The sequence below is a fragment of the Bufo gargarizans genome, chromosome 2 (genome assembly GCF_014858855.1).
Source record: "Bufo gargarizans isolate SCDJY-AF-19 chromosome 2, ASM1485885v1, whole genome shotgun sequence".
In the NCBI taxonomy this organism is placed as follows: domain Eukaryota; kingdom Metazoa; phylum Chordata; class Amphibia; order Anura; family Bufonidae; genus Bufo; species Bufo gargarizans.
In genome coordinates this window covers 100,540,764-100,558,034 of record NC_058081.1, presented here as the reverse complement: position 1 = coordinate 100,558,034, position 17,271 = coordinate 100,540,764, and the positions used below count along the sequence as shown (strand labels likewise).

General features: G+C 44.3%; 1 protein-coding gene across 1 annotated transcript; it reads right to left on the bottom strand.

Annotated features, from left to right (window-relative positions):
• Nucleotides 1-12,433: 12,433 nt before the first annotated feature.
• On the bottom strand, nt 12,434-15,877 carry ZNF703 (zinc finger protein 703). The gene is made up of 2 exons (XM_044283129.1): nt 15,588-15,877; nt 12,434-14,340 (listed from the first exon to the last, which is right to left on the bottom strand). The coding sequence occupies exons 1-2, from the start codon at nt 15,792-15,794 to the stop codon at nt 12,949-12,951; spliced, it is 1,599 nt and encodes a 532-aa protein (XP_044139064.1). The 5' UTR covers nt 15,795-15,877; the 3' UTR covers nt 12,434-12,948.
• Nucleotides 15,878-17,271: the final 1,394 nt, after the last annotated feature.

Below are 17,271 nucleotides of genomic sequence, written 5' to 3'. Positions count from 1 at the left end.
CAATAGATGGTTCAGCAAAAACGGAACGGATACGGATGCATTTCCGTATGTGTTCCGTTTTTTTTTGCGGACCTATTGATTTGAATAGAGCCATGGAATGTGATTTGCGTCCAAATATAGGACATACGGAAACAAAATGCTTACAGAACACATTCAGTTTTTAATGCAGAACCATTGAAATTAATGGTTCCGTATATGGACCATATACAGAACACAAAAAAACGGCCCGTACACTAGCAAAAAAATGTTTGTGTGAACTAGGCCTTATTTTCATTTTGTAATCTAGTCCTGTGAAGATAATCCATAAAGAATAAGAGTGTAATAAAAACATATTGCAGCCATGTTTCGGTCTGTAAATGGGGCCCCTTTATCTCACTGTGTGCGCATTGTACGGGGCATCACGGACAGTTTACGACGCAGCCACAGCAGGGATGCTCTTTCTGTGCGCCCAGAGAGTAAGGAAGAAAAGGGGGGCTCAGTTGCTGATTCTGGGACGGGTAGGCCAGGATGGGTTATGACCACCCACTGGAAAAAAGGCTGTAAGTAGTCCCGGGATGGCTTCTAGTGCAGTTTCCCTTTTGGTCCTAGTCCTATAAGGGGCGCTGCTTGGAGTGGACTATTCATCGCATAGGAGGTTGAATCAACTGAACTCAGTTGATTACACCCTGTGCAGTATTCCACCTCTTTTTGGGGACCTATGATGCCCTACTGTAGTCAATCTGTTTTTGTGTTGCCCTCTGTGTCTCTCTTTCTGCTATCCTTCTCGCACATTACTCTTCATCGCTGTTGGCATTCGCCTCCTCTTCTTCGATACACAGCCCTGTCTCCTCCTCGGTTCTTGGGTCCGCCATCGTGGATGAGCCACATAGGCTAGGACTCAGCTTCCTGACCCATGTGGACCTGTTCTATCTAGGATGATGGGGCTAAGCTTCCTTCCTGTCTCCTATAATGGCGTGGTGTCACATGGCCCTCAAAGAGTGACAGCACGCCAGCAAGCGCGGGTCTGTGTCACAGACAGTGGGACATGTGGCAGACCTACCAGGACAGTGTCTGAGATGTGGGATTGTCCAGAACGGTTGGGAAGTACAGTCCTGATCAAAAGTTTAAGACCACTTAAAAAATGTCAAAAAATCATATTTAGCATGGCTGGATCTTAGCAAGGTTCCAAGTAGAGCTTCAACATGCAACAAGAAGAAATGGAAGTGAGACAAAACATTTTTTGAGCATTCAATTTAATGAAAACAACGAATAAACTGAAACAGGCTGTTTTTCAGCTGATCAAAAGTTTAGGACCACACCTCCAAAAAAAAAACTAAACCCCCCCAAAACAGAAATCCAACTTCCAAACATGAACTCAGTAATGAGAAGCTCTGTCGTTATTGTTTATCACTTCAAAAATTCGTTTCGGCATGCTTGATGAAAGCGTTTCCATGAGGTGACTGGGAACATTTCTCCAAGTGGTGAAGACGGCCGCACGAAGGCCATCTACTGTCTGGAACTGTTGTCCAATTTTTGTAAACTTCCCTTGCCATCCATCCCCAAAGGTTCTCAATTGGATTTAGATCAGGGGAACACGTAGGATGGGCCAAAAGAGTGATGTTATTCTCCTGGAAGAAGTCCCTTGTCCTGCGGGCATTGTGCACTGTAGCTTTGTCCTGTTGAAAAACCCAGTCGTTACCACACAGACGAGGGCCCTCAGTCATGAGGAATGCTCTCTGCAACATCTGGACATAGCCAGCGGCCGTTTGACTGCCTCTGCACTTCCTGAAGCTCCATTGTTCCACTGAAGGAAAAAGCACCCCAGACCATTATGGTGCCCCCTCCACTTGTGGCGCGTAGAAAACATCTCTGGTGGGATCTGCTTGTCATGCCAGTAACGTTGGAAACCATCAGGACCATCAAGGTTAAATTTTTTCTCATCAGAGAATAAAACTTTCTTCCACCTTTAAATATCCAATGTTTGGTGCTCTCTTGCAAAGTCCAAACGAGCAATTCTGTGGCGTTTAAGGAGACGAGGTCTTTGAAGACGGTTTTTGTTTTTGAAGCCCTTCAGTCTCAGATGCCGTCTGATGGTTATGGGGCTGCAGTCAGCACCAGCAAGGGCCTTAATTTGGGTCGAGGATCGTCCAGTGTCTTGACGGACAGCTAATTGGATCCCCTGGCTCAGTGCTGATGACATTTTTTTGGGTCTTCCACTTGACTTTTTTGTTCCATAACTCTCAGGATGACTTAAGAAATTCCAAATGACTGTCTTACTGCGTCCCACCTCAGCAGCGATGGCGCGCTGTGAGAGACCCTGCTTATGCAGTTCAACAACCCGACCACGTTCAAAACGGGTCGGGTTGACAGAAAATGACAATGATTCCACATCTTTGCACAGATTTGGCCTTTTAAAGGCATGTGGTCCTAAAATTTAGATCAGCTGAAAAACAGCCTGTTTACGTTTAATCGTTATTTTCAATTAATTGAATGCTCAAAAAATGTTTTGTCTCACTCTCATTTCTTCTTGTTGCATGTTGAAGCTCTACTTGGAACCTTGTTAAGATTCAACAATGTAAAATATGATTTCTTGCCATTTTTCAAGTGGTTTTAAACTTTTGACTGTATGTATGTTAGACAGAATCAAGTGGGGAACACGTATGTATGGGATTTTTGCTGTGCTTCATGTATTACACAAGACATAAGTAGTTCCCACCACCTCCTGACCTAAGTCTCTTTATAGCAGTGTTCTTCTATTTTCCATCATGTCACACAACTGGAAAAATATAGCACTGTGCACTTTAGAGGTCACTGCAAGCAGCAGGGTGCTGAAGGGCCACATATACAGGCCTAGAGCACAGGACAGGCTACCAACTGTGCTTTATGCAGCAGCAAGCGTGTCACAGGCCATGAGCAATCTTTATCCCAAGGAGGATCAGGAATTACTGCATCTACAAGAACCAGGAAGGAGCCTGAAGAAGGGACAGAAGGTGAACATGCACAACTAAAAGACTTTGGTAATTATACAGTGTTCTTGGATTGTTGCTATGCAATGGTCAAGGCTTGTGTAGAGCAAATCAAAGTCCACTGATCCGTATTTCAGGGAAATCGCAGCAAAGCAGAATTTTCTTGTGCTTCGTGACAGTGAATCAATTTGCCCTGAAACGGTGTAAAACGGCCATCTTGATTGAAGATCTCGCAAGAAATCCTGTGTGCGGTGACGTATGACGTCAGAACTACAGACGTATGAACTACCGGAGCATCTACACTTATGATCTTTATGCTTTGCCTTTTTTCTATTATTCCTACTAGAGGTTTATTGATTAACTGCCTGCAGTCTGGGGGTATGTCTGCACAGTCTGACACTGTCCAATCATCAGAGCTGCCAGTATCAGACCGTGTAAGGACCCCCCCCCCCCCCCCCCCCAACTGCTAAAACCCAGATGAACCTTTATTGAAGACTGCCAGCAATTCATTGATAACTTCTAGTAGGAATAATAAAGGAATGACACAACAGAGAGCAATAAGAATTGATGCTCCAGAATTGTTATTACAAGGGGAATGAAAGTAGTCACTGAAACAGACAGGTCCTCTTTAAGCACTGGCTAGCGGGTGTAATGACTGATCCAAAGCTAGTGAAGGGTGGAAACATCACCCTTGTTTGAAGATTATCTCTGGCTGACGGCACACTACTATCTGTCAAGTAAGTCTTGGTTTGTCATGGTGGAATATTTCAGTCATTGTCGGCTAAAACTAGACATACATGGCGTGATCACTTTGTACAAGCGCATTATGTTGTGTATATGTGCTTGATCGGACAGTATAGTCTACCATCTTGTATGTGGTATCTGGTGTACAACTGATCGGCCACATTCTGGCCAGTCCTTATGCTAGATTCACACTAGGCAGATCCGGCAGCCTGCTCCAGCATAAAAGCCAGCTGTGGGACGGACAAAAAAATGCTGCCTGCAGCAGTATTTGTCCGTCCTAAACCCGGTATTTATGCAGAAAAGTGGCCGGATCACGCCAGATCCCAATTTTTTTTTTTTTTAACTGTTTTTATTAAGTTTTCTAATATTTAAAGAATAAACATACAAACAAAGGCAGTGTCGCACTGCTACCATTGGTATCCATTCTTACAAGTGCAAAGTAATTTACCAGTTGTAGTGTCCATGAACATACAGAGGCTGACAAAAACCCAACTAAGCTGTCAGTATTAGCCAGATCCCATTTTAGTTAATAGGGATACGGCGGTGAGCGGCAGAAGGCTTGTCAGACATATGTCTATTATATGATGTGTGTCAGTACACATTTCTAAAACTCATTGGGGAGATTTATTTATTTTTAACTGGTGCAAAGTAGAACTGGCTTAGTTGGCGATAGCAATTGATCAGATTGCACCTTTCCAAAGGAGCTGTGAAAAATGACGTCACATCCATTCCTGCCTACACTATTGTTGTATGGGCATATATAAAGGCATCTCTTAAAGGGGATGTCCCTGTGGCAGGTGCAGCACTATGAAGTGCCTTTTGCGCTGTGGCATTAGAACAATTTTGATATCTCTGACTTTTTAGTCTAACCAGACTGTCTATTACTCTGTAATTCCTCTAGCGCCGTTCTATGGAAGCAGTAGGTTTAAAGAGCAAACCAAATGCTTGAAATAACTTCTTTATTAACCTCAACTTTTCTTAATATATAACACTGCCACCTCCGCAGCAGATAGTCCATGTACATAACACCTGTTGAAAAGATATCACAAAATGGCGGTATGCATAAGATGATGGTTCAACTGCGCAATCTTGTCATTCAACATAAAATAGTGGATATATTTCTCTCTTCAGTATCTGTTCTCTCACTTTAAGGGTCCATTCACTCGTCCTGTTTTTTTTCATCCTGAAAAACGGTCCGTTTTTTGCGGATCCGTTGTTCCTGAAAATGTTTCCGTATGTCATCCGTATGTCATCCGTTTTTTGCGGATCCGCAAAAAACGGAAACATGTATACATTTCAATAATCAAATAAAGTTGTTTGGATTTCTTTGAAAAAAAATTGAAAAAAAATAAAAATAAAAAATTTGTTATGTGTTTCCAGGAACGGAATCCGCAAAAAACGGATGACATACGGAATGACATCCGAATGTCATCCGTTTTTTGCGGATCCATTGACTTTGTATTGTACCAGGATCCGATTTTTCAGGACAAGAATAGGACATGTTTTATATTTAAACGGACATGCGGAACGGAACAACGGAAACGGACAGCACACATTGTGCTGTCCGATTTTTTCCAGGACCCATTGAAAATGAATGGGTCCAGATCTGGTCCTGATCTGTTCCTGAAAAAACGGAACAGATCAGGAAAGAAAAAACGGACGTGTGAATGGACCCTAAGTCTACTTTCACACTGGCGTTTTGGCTTTCCGTTTGTGAAATCCGTTCAGGGCTCTCACAAGTGGTCCAAAACGGATCAGTTTTGCCCTAATGCATTTTCAATGGAAAAGGATCCACTCAGAATGCATCAGTTTGCCTCCGATAAGTCTCCATTCCGCTTTGAAGGCGGACATCACAACGCTGCTTGCAGCATTTTGGTGTTCGTCTGACGAAACGAAGTCAAACGGATCCGTTCTGACACACAATGTAAGTCAATGGATCCGTTTTCTTTTACACAATCTGGCACAATAGAAAACAGATCCGTCCTCCATTGACTTTCAATGGAGTTTATGACGGATCCGTCCTTGGCTATGTTGCAAATAATACAAGCGGATCCGTTCTGAACGGATGCAGACGGTTGTATTATCTGAACAGATCCGCACCAAACGCCAGTGTAAAAGTAGCCTTAAGTTATTTAAGCACTTTATGATCTCTCTGAGAGGTATATCTGAGGTCTAACTAAGTTTTACTTGCTGAATTCGGTCCCAATTTGCAGTATGCAGTTAGCAGTAACTATTTGCAGATTGGTTGAGTATAATCTGGTATGGTTGTATACAATTTGGATTGCAATAGGGAATTTGAATGGTTGCAATTGTTTGTATGGTATTTGTAGTTTGCAATTGGTGGAACTGTAAGTAAACACACATATAACTAGTTCAGTATACAGTTCTAATCACTATATTAACAGTAGGAACATTTATATAACTGTTTTAAATACCTATTTTGGCCTCTCTGCTTCCATAAAACACAGCTCTTAGTCGAGTGAATGTCTGTTCAGCTTCTCTCTCTGGGGAATAATCATTTCTAGCAGCTCCTGCTAGGGGAATTTCCCACACAGGCTGTGTGTGAGGCTGGCTGTGATTGGCCAAGACTCCCGCTGTGTGTGAGGCTGGCTGTGATTGGTCTAGACTCATGCCCAGCAACAACAGTTTAACTATGCTTTCTGTTGTTTCTGCTGTGTCATTGAGCTTACCTCACATCCATATAATGAATCTTAAAGGCATATTATCTTTTCTGCTTCTGTGAACACAATATATATAACAGTTATATGACATCAAAACATGAAGTCACTGTAAATAACTCTGCTTTTGTCTTTAACAAACACACATAGCAACTGTATTAAGGTTATTGGCAGGTTTAGCTGTGTAAACATATAAGCTATATTAGCAACCTAGGACAGGTCTTAGATGGCTAGCTACAGTCCCCGTTGGACTAATGGAACACACTTAGCCAGGGTTCACATCACCATTTATTTTTCCGTTCTCCTGATCTGTCTGAAGAACAAAAAAATAAAGAAAAAACGAATCCTGTATTTTAAGCATCTGTTTCTAGCAATTTCCGTCGAGATTCCGTTATTTTAGACGGAAGAAAGTCCTACATGCAAAATAAATAACAAATCTCAGACAGAAATGGCTAAAACGGATGCCTTAAATATAGGATTATTATCAGACTCGGGATGATGGAGGGTGTAGTGGGCGGAGTCTTTGGGCCAGGGAAGGATGTAGTAGGCGTTTCCATTTCTGGCTGATCTTGCAGCACTATGGGAAGTGTTGCGGCGGCAGCTCATCTACATCCACAACCCGGAAGTGAACAATGGAGTGCAGTGGGGGTACACTATTATGCTCTGTAGGAGACTAGACAAGGTTTACACTCGTAAGGCCTCATGCACACGACCGTTGTTTTGGTCCGCATCCAAGCCACAGTATTTGTGGCTTGGATGCGGACCCGTTCACTTCAATGGGGCCGCAGAAGATGCGGACAGCACTCCGTTTGCTGTCCGCATCCGTTGCTCTGTTCCGTGGTCCGCAAAAAAAAATATAACCTGTCCTGTTCTTATCAGTTTTGCGGACAAGAAAAGGCAGTTATATTAATGTCTTTCTGCGCCATTCCGCAAATTGCGGAACACACACAGACACCATCCGTGTTTCCCGGATCAGCAATTTGCAGACTGCAAAACACACAACGGTCGTGTGCACGTATGAATTTTTCAGTGTTTTGCGGGCCGTTTTTTTATTGATCAGTTTTTCCGTTTTTTGTTTCAGTAGTGTTTCCGGTTCCACTCCGTTTTTCCGTATGGCATATACAGTATACAGTAATTACATAGAAAAGATTGGGCTGGGCATAACATTTTCAATAGATGATTCCGCAAAAATGGAACGGATATGGAAGACATATGGAGTACATTCCGTCTGTGTTCCGTTTTTTTGTGGACCCATTGACTTGAATGGAGCCACGGAACGTGATTTGTGGGCAATAATAGGACATTTTCTATCTTTAAACGGAACTACGGAAATGGAATGCATACGGAGTACATTCCTTTTTTTTTGCGGAACCATTGAAATGAATGGTTCCGTATATGGAACTCAAAAAATATACGTGTGAACGTGCCCTGCCCGTTGCTGTATTACGGCCCGCATCCAGAGATGCGGAATGGAAGCACTACGAAGTGCTTCCTGGGGTTCCGTTCCGTGCCTCCGCACCACAAAAAGATAGAGCATGCTCTATCTTTTTGCGGAACACACGGATCGCGGACCCATTCAAGTGAATGTGTCCGCGATCCCCATGCGGCTGGGCCACGGTCGGTGCCCGTGCGTTGCAGACCGCAATTTGCGGTCAACAGCATGGGCATGGGTTTCACACGGTCATGTGAACAAGCTTTAAATGCCATTTTTTTAGGATCCCGCACAACCCCTTTAAATGACTTTGTTGGTCTTCTGTAATTAAGCCGGAAGCAGATGACTGAGTATAGGAAACCAGTTAGGACATCCCTCTAATTAAACACAAGGATACAGTGCCAGTCTCCTGTAAATTCAGTATACCTAAATGTTATGCCACGCTTTCATTTACTTTCCGTAAATCCTTCACCAAGATCTCTGCTTGCTGTCAGTAAATGTAACATCCTTATTTACCTCTAGAGGTTGCAGACCTGGACCGACCTAGTCTCACAACTGAGGGTTTGCTACAGTGATTTATGTAAGCCTAGATAACCCCTGTTCTGTATCGGGCCCTAACGTGGTGCTCCCTTGTGGTACGCAGATCGGTGATCCACTTCAAAGAGCTGTTGTCCCTTTAGCTCTGCATCTTATACTTTGAATAGACTATTGTACAGGATAGACCAGAAAACTGCTAAAAAGGAAATTCCCTAAATAATTTAGGGCTAAGTATTAATAGAAATGCTGACTCTGCTCCTCGCAACGTCCGGCTTTATTTCTGATGATTGTACTATGAAGATACAGACTCCTTGAGGTCTCTACCCATACATTAGCCCCCATCTCCTTGTAATGAAGGTCCCCCCAAGGGGGGTTCATTTTGGATGCAGGGTCAAAGGTTGTTTCCAGATCGGGGAGAGTCATCCATTGCGGACTCCAGCCACGCCCTTCCTGGCATCAGCAGCTAATCTCCGGCATGTGGCATTAATATGTACCTGAAGCTGGGCACAGTACACATGCGCCAGTGTACGCAGGGCTGTCAGAAGAGGATTTCCAGAGCGTCCTCCTCCTGACTTGGAGCAGAGAAGCCGGGCCCAGTATACTGTGCACTGCCCAGGTTGTTGCACACGACATGGTGGAGGATGCTGGTGACGTGCCTTGGCCAGGGGATGCCAGTCAAGCAAAGGGAGATGGGTTCGGAGCCAGGACTGGATGACTCTTCCTGATCTGGACTCCGCCCAGATGACTCTTTACTAGTAATTTGCATACAGCGCACAGGGTTTTGAAAAAAGTGATTCAACATGATTGGCTTTTGCTCACAGGGGCGTGTTTAGAAACATTATCAGGTCACGGGGGTGTCTTGGATGCAAAAAGGAGATGACGGGGCATGGCCCAATTTCCCTGACACCACCATTGAGGCAAGTGTCGTTGTTTTCCGCATTAAAATCACTTGATTATTGCAGGTCACCTGTATTCACTTCATTGTAAATAATCTGCAATACCAGACAAAGCCTTTGGACAAGAGTGGCGCTGTTTCTTAGGAGAAAAAGCATACCTTTTTTTTTTTTTTTTTTTTTATCTTGGATTTCATAAGCATAGAGCAACCTCCATCACTCCAAGTGCAGTGAAACTACAACTCCTAGCCTGCTCTGTTCACTTCTATAGGATTTCCAGGAACAACAACAGCTTGGGAGCCGGAGGTTGCTGATCCCCGTCATAGAGGTGGCCCTGACCGTAGGTTTAGTTTGTAGTGTGTGAATCACAAGGGCAGGTTCACACAGATTTTCCTGCAGAAGCCAGATATGGATCCAGCTGGAAGGAGAAGCCTAATCCATTCCTTTCTAATTCACTTCTGGCTTTGGCTGAAAAACCTGCTAAAAAAACCCTGTGTGTGTGAACCTGGCCTAACTGTGAACTCCTCACAGGTCACAATAAGGCCTCATGCACACAACAGCGTTTTTTCACTGTCAGTGATTTGGCTTCAGTTGTGTTTCCTTGTGTCTTTCTTTTTTTTTTTGTCTGACAGGGGAAAAAAAAGGAAGGTTAATGAAAAATGTAATTTTATTGCACCAAGGTCTTGTAGAAAAAAACGGACACGGACAACATACCAGTTGTGCATCCGTTTTTTTTTAACGGACCTATTGACTTGAATGGGTCCGTCCTCCATTTGCCACTGACAAGAATAGGACAGGTTATATTTTTTTGACGGACTGGAATCACGGACACGGATTAAAAACGGAGGACTATAATTTTTTTTTTCACAGCTCCATAGAAATGAATGGGACTTCCTCTAAACTGTGAAAAATGACGGAACGGACGCGGATGCACACAACGGTCGTGTGCATGAGGCCTTACTAGGAACATTTCGGATCCATTTATAGGGATTCATTGACATGACCATCATCCCCACAAGGGCTCATTATGGGTCGCACTGGACTCTATATTTGGGGTGCCTGTATTGTGCGACCCTCTTCCACCCCCTCTTCTGTCAGAGTCCCGCTCACCCACCTCTCACGCCTTCTGCTATTTTAGACCATCTTGACTTATTTTAATCTATGAACGGCTAAACTGCCTGTGCCAAAAATGATTTGTTCTCATCTCGTAGAAACCCCGGTCCCTTGTGTTCACTTAAAGAATCTTTCCTTTTTCTCCCAATTTGTTAGGTTGACAAAATTTACATAGATTGACGATGTGCCCTTCCAACTTCTAGCCCTACAGTGCATATACCGATGAAGCAGAGCTGAGTCTGTCATTGACTCTACTGCATCCAATTGTAATAACAAAAAGGGACGGCGCCAAATGATTAACTCGGCTCTGCTACATATTTGACCATAGGACATGAGAGCGTGTAATTATCTAAAGACTCATTGTGTTAAGGGCTTATTAATAGCAACAGAAGGTGTGAAACCCAACTATCATCTAAAGCTAAACCGTCTCCGTGTACAGCTGTCATTAGTTCCGAGCATAGAAACCATCCATATTAATGGGAGGTGTACAGTTAGGCGGCGTATTGCACGGTGTCTGATTTGAAAGCCGTGGGACATGCAGAAAGTGACGTGCCATCAATTACTATAGAAGCCGGCTAGACGGGTTAGCGGTGGCTCTGCCCATAGAGACACGGAAACTGCGGCTCATGCAAAAAAGTGTGAAGAATAACGTCAGCATTTACAAACGCACTTGGCGTTAAACGGTTGGCTCTTAATACTTCTATTTCATTCTCAGATCTGTAGTCATTTTCTGTATGGCAAATATATTCACACATAAAAAAAAATGATACATATTATAACTTATCTGTATTTATTGTACAAATAGCAGAGCTGAATTAGTCATTTAACGGATACTAGATAAGCGTCGCTTGGTGACCCATGACAAATTCAGCTCTGCTAAATTAATAGCACAGCCCATTTATTAAAATGTACAAAAATATATGAAATGCGATTTATTTATTTTTATCAATATTGCCTATGGACCTACATGTAGGAAAACGCTATAGCTATACATATAAGCACACGTCTAGGTCTCTCCGATTAACGAGAGGTCATTTACGGCACTGACGTCTTCTTCATTCGCTACCCTGGACAGACCAGGTAAGAAATAATCTTCTCCTACAGACTCACAAATCCGTCTCAGAAGTGACTTTCAATAAATGGAACCTCCCGTCACACAAAATAAAAAGCCGCCTCTAAGAGCTTTAGATATACCAGTCTAGTACACCGCATACACATTTGCGCAAACCTCAGCGGCTATAGATGACTTGAGCTGTCAAGGTTAGGGGGAATGTGTCCCCCGTGTGGAGCAGGTCATGTAGAAAACTGAGACATCTCGCCTATTGTGATATCTATAAAATGCCATCTAGGCGTAATGTGTGTCGCCACACTGTGCTGAATACCAGGTCACTGGAGAGAGATATAATATATATAGGCACCCACAGCTTTTTACTACTTTTAATCTAAATCTCAATTACTTTAGGCCAAGTTTTAAACGATCAACATTTCTATCAGATTTATTTTAAAATAAATATTTTTCGAACAGTCCATATTTTAGACAATAAGCCTCCAGGTTAAGTGAATATATTTGTAACGTTTACCATTTTACACACAATTGCAGGTAAAACCTGCAAGCACGGTGCACATACAAAACTGCAAGATGAGAAATTCAGCAATGCTATAGCTATACAAACCCCAGAAAAAGAAAAAACGATTTACATGGGGAATTTCAGCTCTGCTACATCTGGACATTATCATTTCTTTCTTTATTTGTTTTCCTAGGATACTTGGTATCTTATGTGTAATACCATCAGCTGCTTGTGCAGTGCCCCTAAAAACCAGCAGATGGCGCCCGAACTCCAATTTCCAACCGCACTCAAAGCCGTTCACTTATTAAAAGACATAAACAATCTCTAAATATTTTAATAGCAAAAAGAAATGTTTATTGTAATCAATACATTCCAGATATTGTACTATTGAACGCTTTGGCATTGAGGTTTATTTCACGTTATGTTATGCAAGTCACCCACGTGAAAAGATTTCGGAAAAAGCATGAAGGGAAATAAAATAAAAATAAAAATCCTGAATGTCATTTAAAAAGAACACAGCGTGGATAATTAAATTTTCATTTATTAAACAAAATAAGATTTGCCAATTCTGGATAGCAACCAATGCATTTTTTTTTTTATCCTCGACTCTTTCCTCCCACCCGCTCCCACCATGCCAAGAACACATTACAAAAAATACACTTCTTTAGAGCTGTACAAAATTAAAAAGGAGGGCGAGGCTTTTTATTTATTTTTTAACCCTCCCTAAAAAAATAAAATAAAATTAAAAGACAGGGAAATAAATGAAAGGGCGGATTAAGCAATGAGTATCATGCAAAACAGAAAAAAAAAATGTAAAAAAAAATTATAAAATAAAAAGTAAGACAAAAGTAAAACAAACATAAAAAAGGAAGAAAAAAATAGGCCAAATGGAAGACAAAATGATAATGCAAAAGAACTGTTAGGGGGGCACAGAATGTTTGCATACCATTGGATTGTTGTAAATAATGCACTTAATATTCCCAGCTTGAAGCTAACATACAGTAAATAAATATACAGTCTATGGGTGGCGAGTTCTATTTACTGGTATCCTAGCGCTGAGGCTGACGTTAACCTCTGTCCATATAGAGCGTATGGGGAGTAGTAAGATCCTGCTGGTAATGAGGGCATATGGAGACCACTGGGCGTCGTTAGGTGGCTCTTTCCGTACGGATGGTACCTATTTAGTCCCAAAGTGTGAGGACTCCTTAAAGACAGAGACCCCGGCAACGTGTTAGGACTTCCAGGCCCTGTGGGAGGAAGATGTAGGTGGCAGGAAGCAGCAGATCCCAAACCAGATGTATGGTAACCAGCCAAAAGTTTGTCGGCTCCAGGCAAGGCCGTGTGTGTCCGTAAGTGGGAAAGAAGTTCTTCTGACGTGGCAAATCTTTTGTCACAAGGTCCACTGGCAGACACCCAGTTGCATATATGGGGGACTGGGTCGTTTTGGAGCATAAAGCCATATGTGTAGAGAGGATGACCCTGCAGGGAAGGGGTGACGCTGGAAGACAACGTGGTGTGCACTGAATGAAGATGACTGGGGTAAACTAACGGATATCCAGACTTGAGGGCCGACTGATCGTGCACACAGGTAGAGCAGCCGCTAGAGCCGAGGTGCGAGGCGTTGTGGTAGCTCAAGCAATACGGGTCCCTGCATAATCCTTGCATGAAAGAAGGAGGAGAGGCGCCAGTCAGAGGACTGGAGCTGGGTGGTTTCCCTGGCAAACCTAAAGTTCCAGAGAGCTGATTTCCAACCAGGCTTGTTTTGGTGTGATCCAACCCAGGGACAAACTGGGACGGGTATCCAGCATAGGCACCCACAATGGATCCATGATATCCCATGCCAGAGGGTGGAAGAGGGAAAACGGAGTGTCCAGGTTTGTAGGGAGAAACTGGTGCCACATGGCCTGATCCAAGGGATGGTGGCTCTGATTTGCCGCTAGGGGTAACATCTCCACTTTGGCTGAACTCTGCACTGGAGTTGCTAGTACTGGCTCTGGTATGAGTAGTGTTGGCTTGGGACACGTCTGAGTTGATTTTGATGACTTCCGGTTCTTTTTTGTCTTGGCTTTCATTATTTTTAGAGTCACAGTGCTGTCCAGGAGAGCTCACTCTTGACGACGGAGATGGCGCATGAGGAGGAAAAGGTTGGCAAGAACCACTGGGCACCCTAAATCCAGCCTTATCCGAACCGCCGCCATTTGAAGAGCTACTCTCCTTCCTGCTCTCTCCTCCCTTTGAGTAGGGCTTGAAGCTGGACTTGTCCTCCAGAGGAGACTCGCCGTGCTTCAGAGATGAGGAACGGCTGCTCTCCTTCTCACTCAGACCGCTGGAAGTCACAGAGTTCAGTTTAGAGGACGGCGGAGGATCCGGCTTTCCGATCTGAGAGCAGGTCTGAGCCAGTAGAGCGAGGGGACTTTTCTTGGCATCCAACTAGAAATAACAAAAAATAAATAAAAAGAGAGAGATGTCAGAAACCATAGTCAATATACAACGCGTGGTCAATCATGAGAACATTTCACGGATGATTGCTAGCTCTTCTGTACATAAGTTCAGCTATATAAAAATACTTAATTCCCTTCTGGCTACATTCAAGGCAAAGTCCTATATTATTGCCCCTCCGTGGAGTAATTGAGATTTGGGACGACCAAATCCGAGAACAGCCTGAGAAAATACGAACCACATTGATTAAACCTCTCCTTTTTTTTTTTTTTCCACTGCTCCTATTCAACAGAACCCGGCTATTATTTCCAGGCCATAAATCTCGTGAAACTTTATCATTAGGGACTGCCAAGGAATGATTAATGACAGGGCCCCGTGAACTGACTGGGAGGGAAAAGGAGGGGGCGAGAGGGGGTTGCTGGTTGTATGGGGTGCAAGGGGGGGGAGCGTAAGACAAACCCATAAAGATCAAAAATATAATTTAATTAGAAAGTGGGTGGAAATAAAATATTACAGGAAAACTCGGGAGACCATTAAAAATATGAAAGCCATTAACAATTGATGCAAACGGCGATGTTGTCACCGTCGATGAACCCGCGTGCGTTATTAAAATAATAAATTAAGATTTTGCTGATCGTGAAGCTACGGGAAAAAAAAAAACATTTAAAAAAAAGTTTTTTTTTCTTTTCTTTTTAAAAAATCTGGCTATGAAATGTCATCTAATGCGGCGGATCGGCAGGGCGAGAGACGTTATTGATCCCTTTCCGCCGTTACGTGCTCCTGACATCAAGCGGAGCAGTAAATCGCCACAAGAACAGGTCGTCGCCTGCCCGAGGGGGGGGGAAGCTTTTTCAATCAAAATGGATGCGGCAGACATCCCACAAACTAAACGATTCATCGGGACGATGCCGGAGCTTTACGTTCCCCCAGCCTCCCCATACTTCCAGGATCAAGACGAGCGGGTGAGGAAATGTTTAGAAAAATATAAAAAAGGGCTTTTAGACGATGGCGTCTTCAGATGAATCGTGACGCAGACGCGAGGAATGGGCTTCCTAATCTTGTGCCTTTAGCCACCTCTTGTGAAGGGAGTGGGGGGGACATTACAAAGTCACAAGGCAAACACAGCACTCCTTGTCATGAACGGCTGCGGCTGGCAGAAATCAAACCTCACAATGGGGGCGCACCACAAGTCCCAGCTAGCCTGCCTGCCTACAATCCACAGGGCAGGCTCCGCTTACCTCTATGGGGCTGACGGGCGTGGAGGAGAGCGGCTGCAGGTACTCCGGGTGCAGTAAGTGTCCTGTGTGTGCAGTCAGCATTTTCAGCACCCTGATGGGCAGCCTGTTGGCCTGGCGCAGGGGGTGGCTGGGTGCGAGGGCTGCCGCTGGAGAGGGGCACTTCTGGGGCTCGGTCTCAGTGTAAGATCCAAGGGGAGAACAGCTCATTTGGAGGAGGGATGTCCAGGGCGCAGAGATTCCCCTTGTGCTCCCTTCCCTCCAGCTGGCTGCAAGGCTCTGCCTGCGAGACCCAGCCCAGCGCTCTCAACACCACTTCAAAGGCTCGGGCATGGCCGGCCAATCACCGGCAGGGGGCGGGCCGCCGGGGCGGGGCCTGCACTTCAAGGGGAAGACGACGGGATGGGGGCTTAACCCGTGCAGTGCCGCGGCGGGGGGAGCGGGCTCTCGTGTGAACCGGCTGGAGCGGACACATAGACTCTACATATAACATACATGTACATGACTGACATGCCTGTATCTATACCTATCTGCCTGTGTCATATCTGTCTCATGTATTATTATCGACCTAATATCTGTCTAATGTCTTATCTGTCTAATGTATTTCCTATCTCTCTAGCAGTCTATCTTTATGACTTTCAGCACAATTTTATGAAGGGTCGCCCGCCCCCCTATAAATTGGCAGGAGTCCGTATGCACACAACCATATGTATTTTGCGGTCCGCAAAAAAAAAAAAAAAAACGGATGACGCCCAAGTGCATTCCGTATTTTACAGAGCGGAACAGCTGGCCCCTAATAGAAAAGTCCTATCCATGTCCATAATGCGGATAATAATAGGACAGGTTCTGTTTTCTTTGAGAAGAGGACATACGGGAACGGAATGCACGCGGAGTAACCTCCGTTTTTTTTTCTTGAAATGAATGGTTCCGCATACGGTCCGCAAAAATAAATAAAAATGGAATGGACACGGAAAGAAAATCTGTTCCTGTGCATGAGCCCTCATGGCCCGTCTCTCCGGTCTTCATGGCAGTACAGTCTTGCTTTCCTGTGGTGGCCGCTCTGGAGAAGCCACTGATCGGCCAAGTTGGCTATTTTTTTATTTTTACCAACAATTTTTTTTCTTTCAGCGTTGCAGTTTTCGGCCCCAGCCCTGTATAAATGCCCTGACCCGCGCCCAGGATCCGCGGCGCCCCGTCTCGCAGCCGCTCACCCTTCTTTCCCCTATAGAACTGATAATCCTTGCCGGATTGGGCTATGTGCCGCCGGATGTTGAGCGTTTATGGGTGACGTTGGCGACGTGTTACATGTCATGTGTGATGCATTGCCGCACCGCACACATGTCCAGCTGCATAGGACGGGGGTGGCGCTGCCGCCCGCTCCCGGGGATTTAGTGCCGCGCTCACATTCTTGCACAGGCTGATCCGGACGTTGTATCATCTTTTTCTCTTTGGATTTTTGGCTCTGATTAGACATTCTCACGCGCTTGATATTTAAACCAGACTTAGGCAACGTGGCTCTCCAGAGCAGCTGTGATACCCTCCAGTAGTGCCTGCTGGGACCACAAGCACTGGAGCCACATTTCCCATGTGCTACTAACGATCTGCGGTACAGTGCAACTGATAAGGACCCTCATTACGATGTTCGTTAAGTCTGTGGCTGCAAAACTATCTGACACGATCGGCTGAG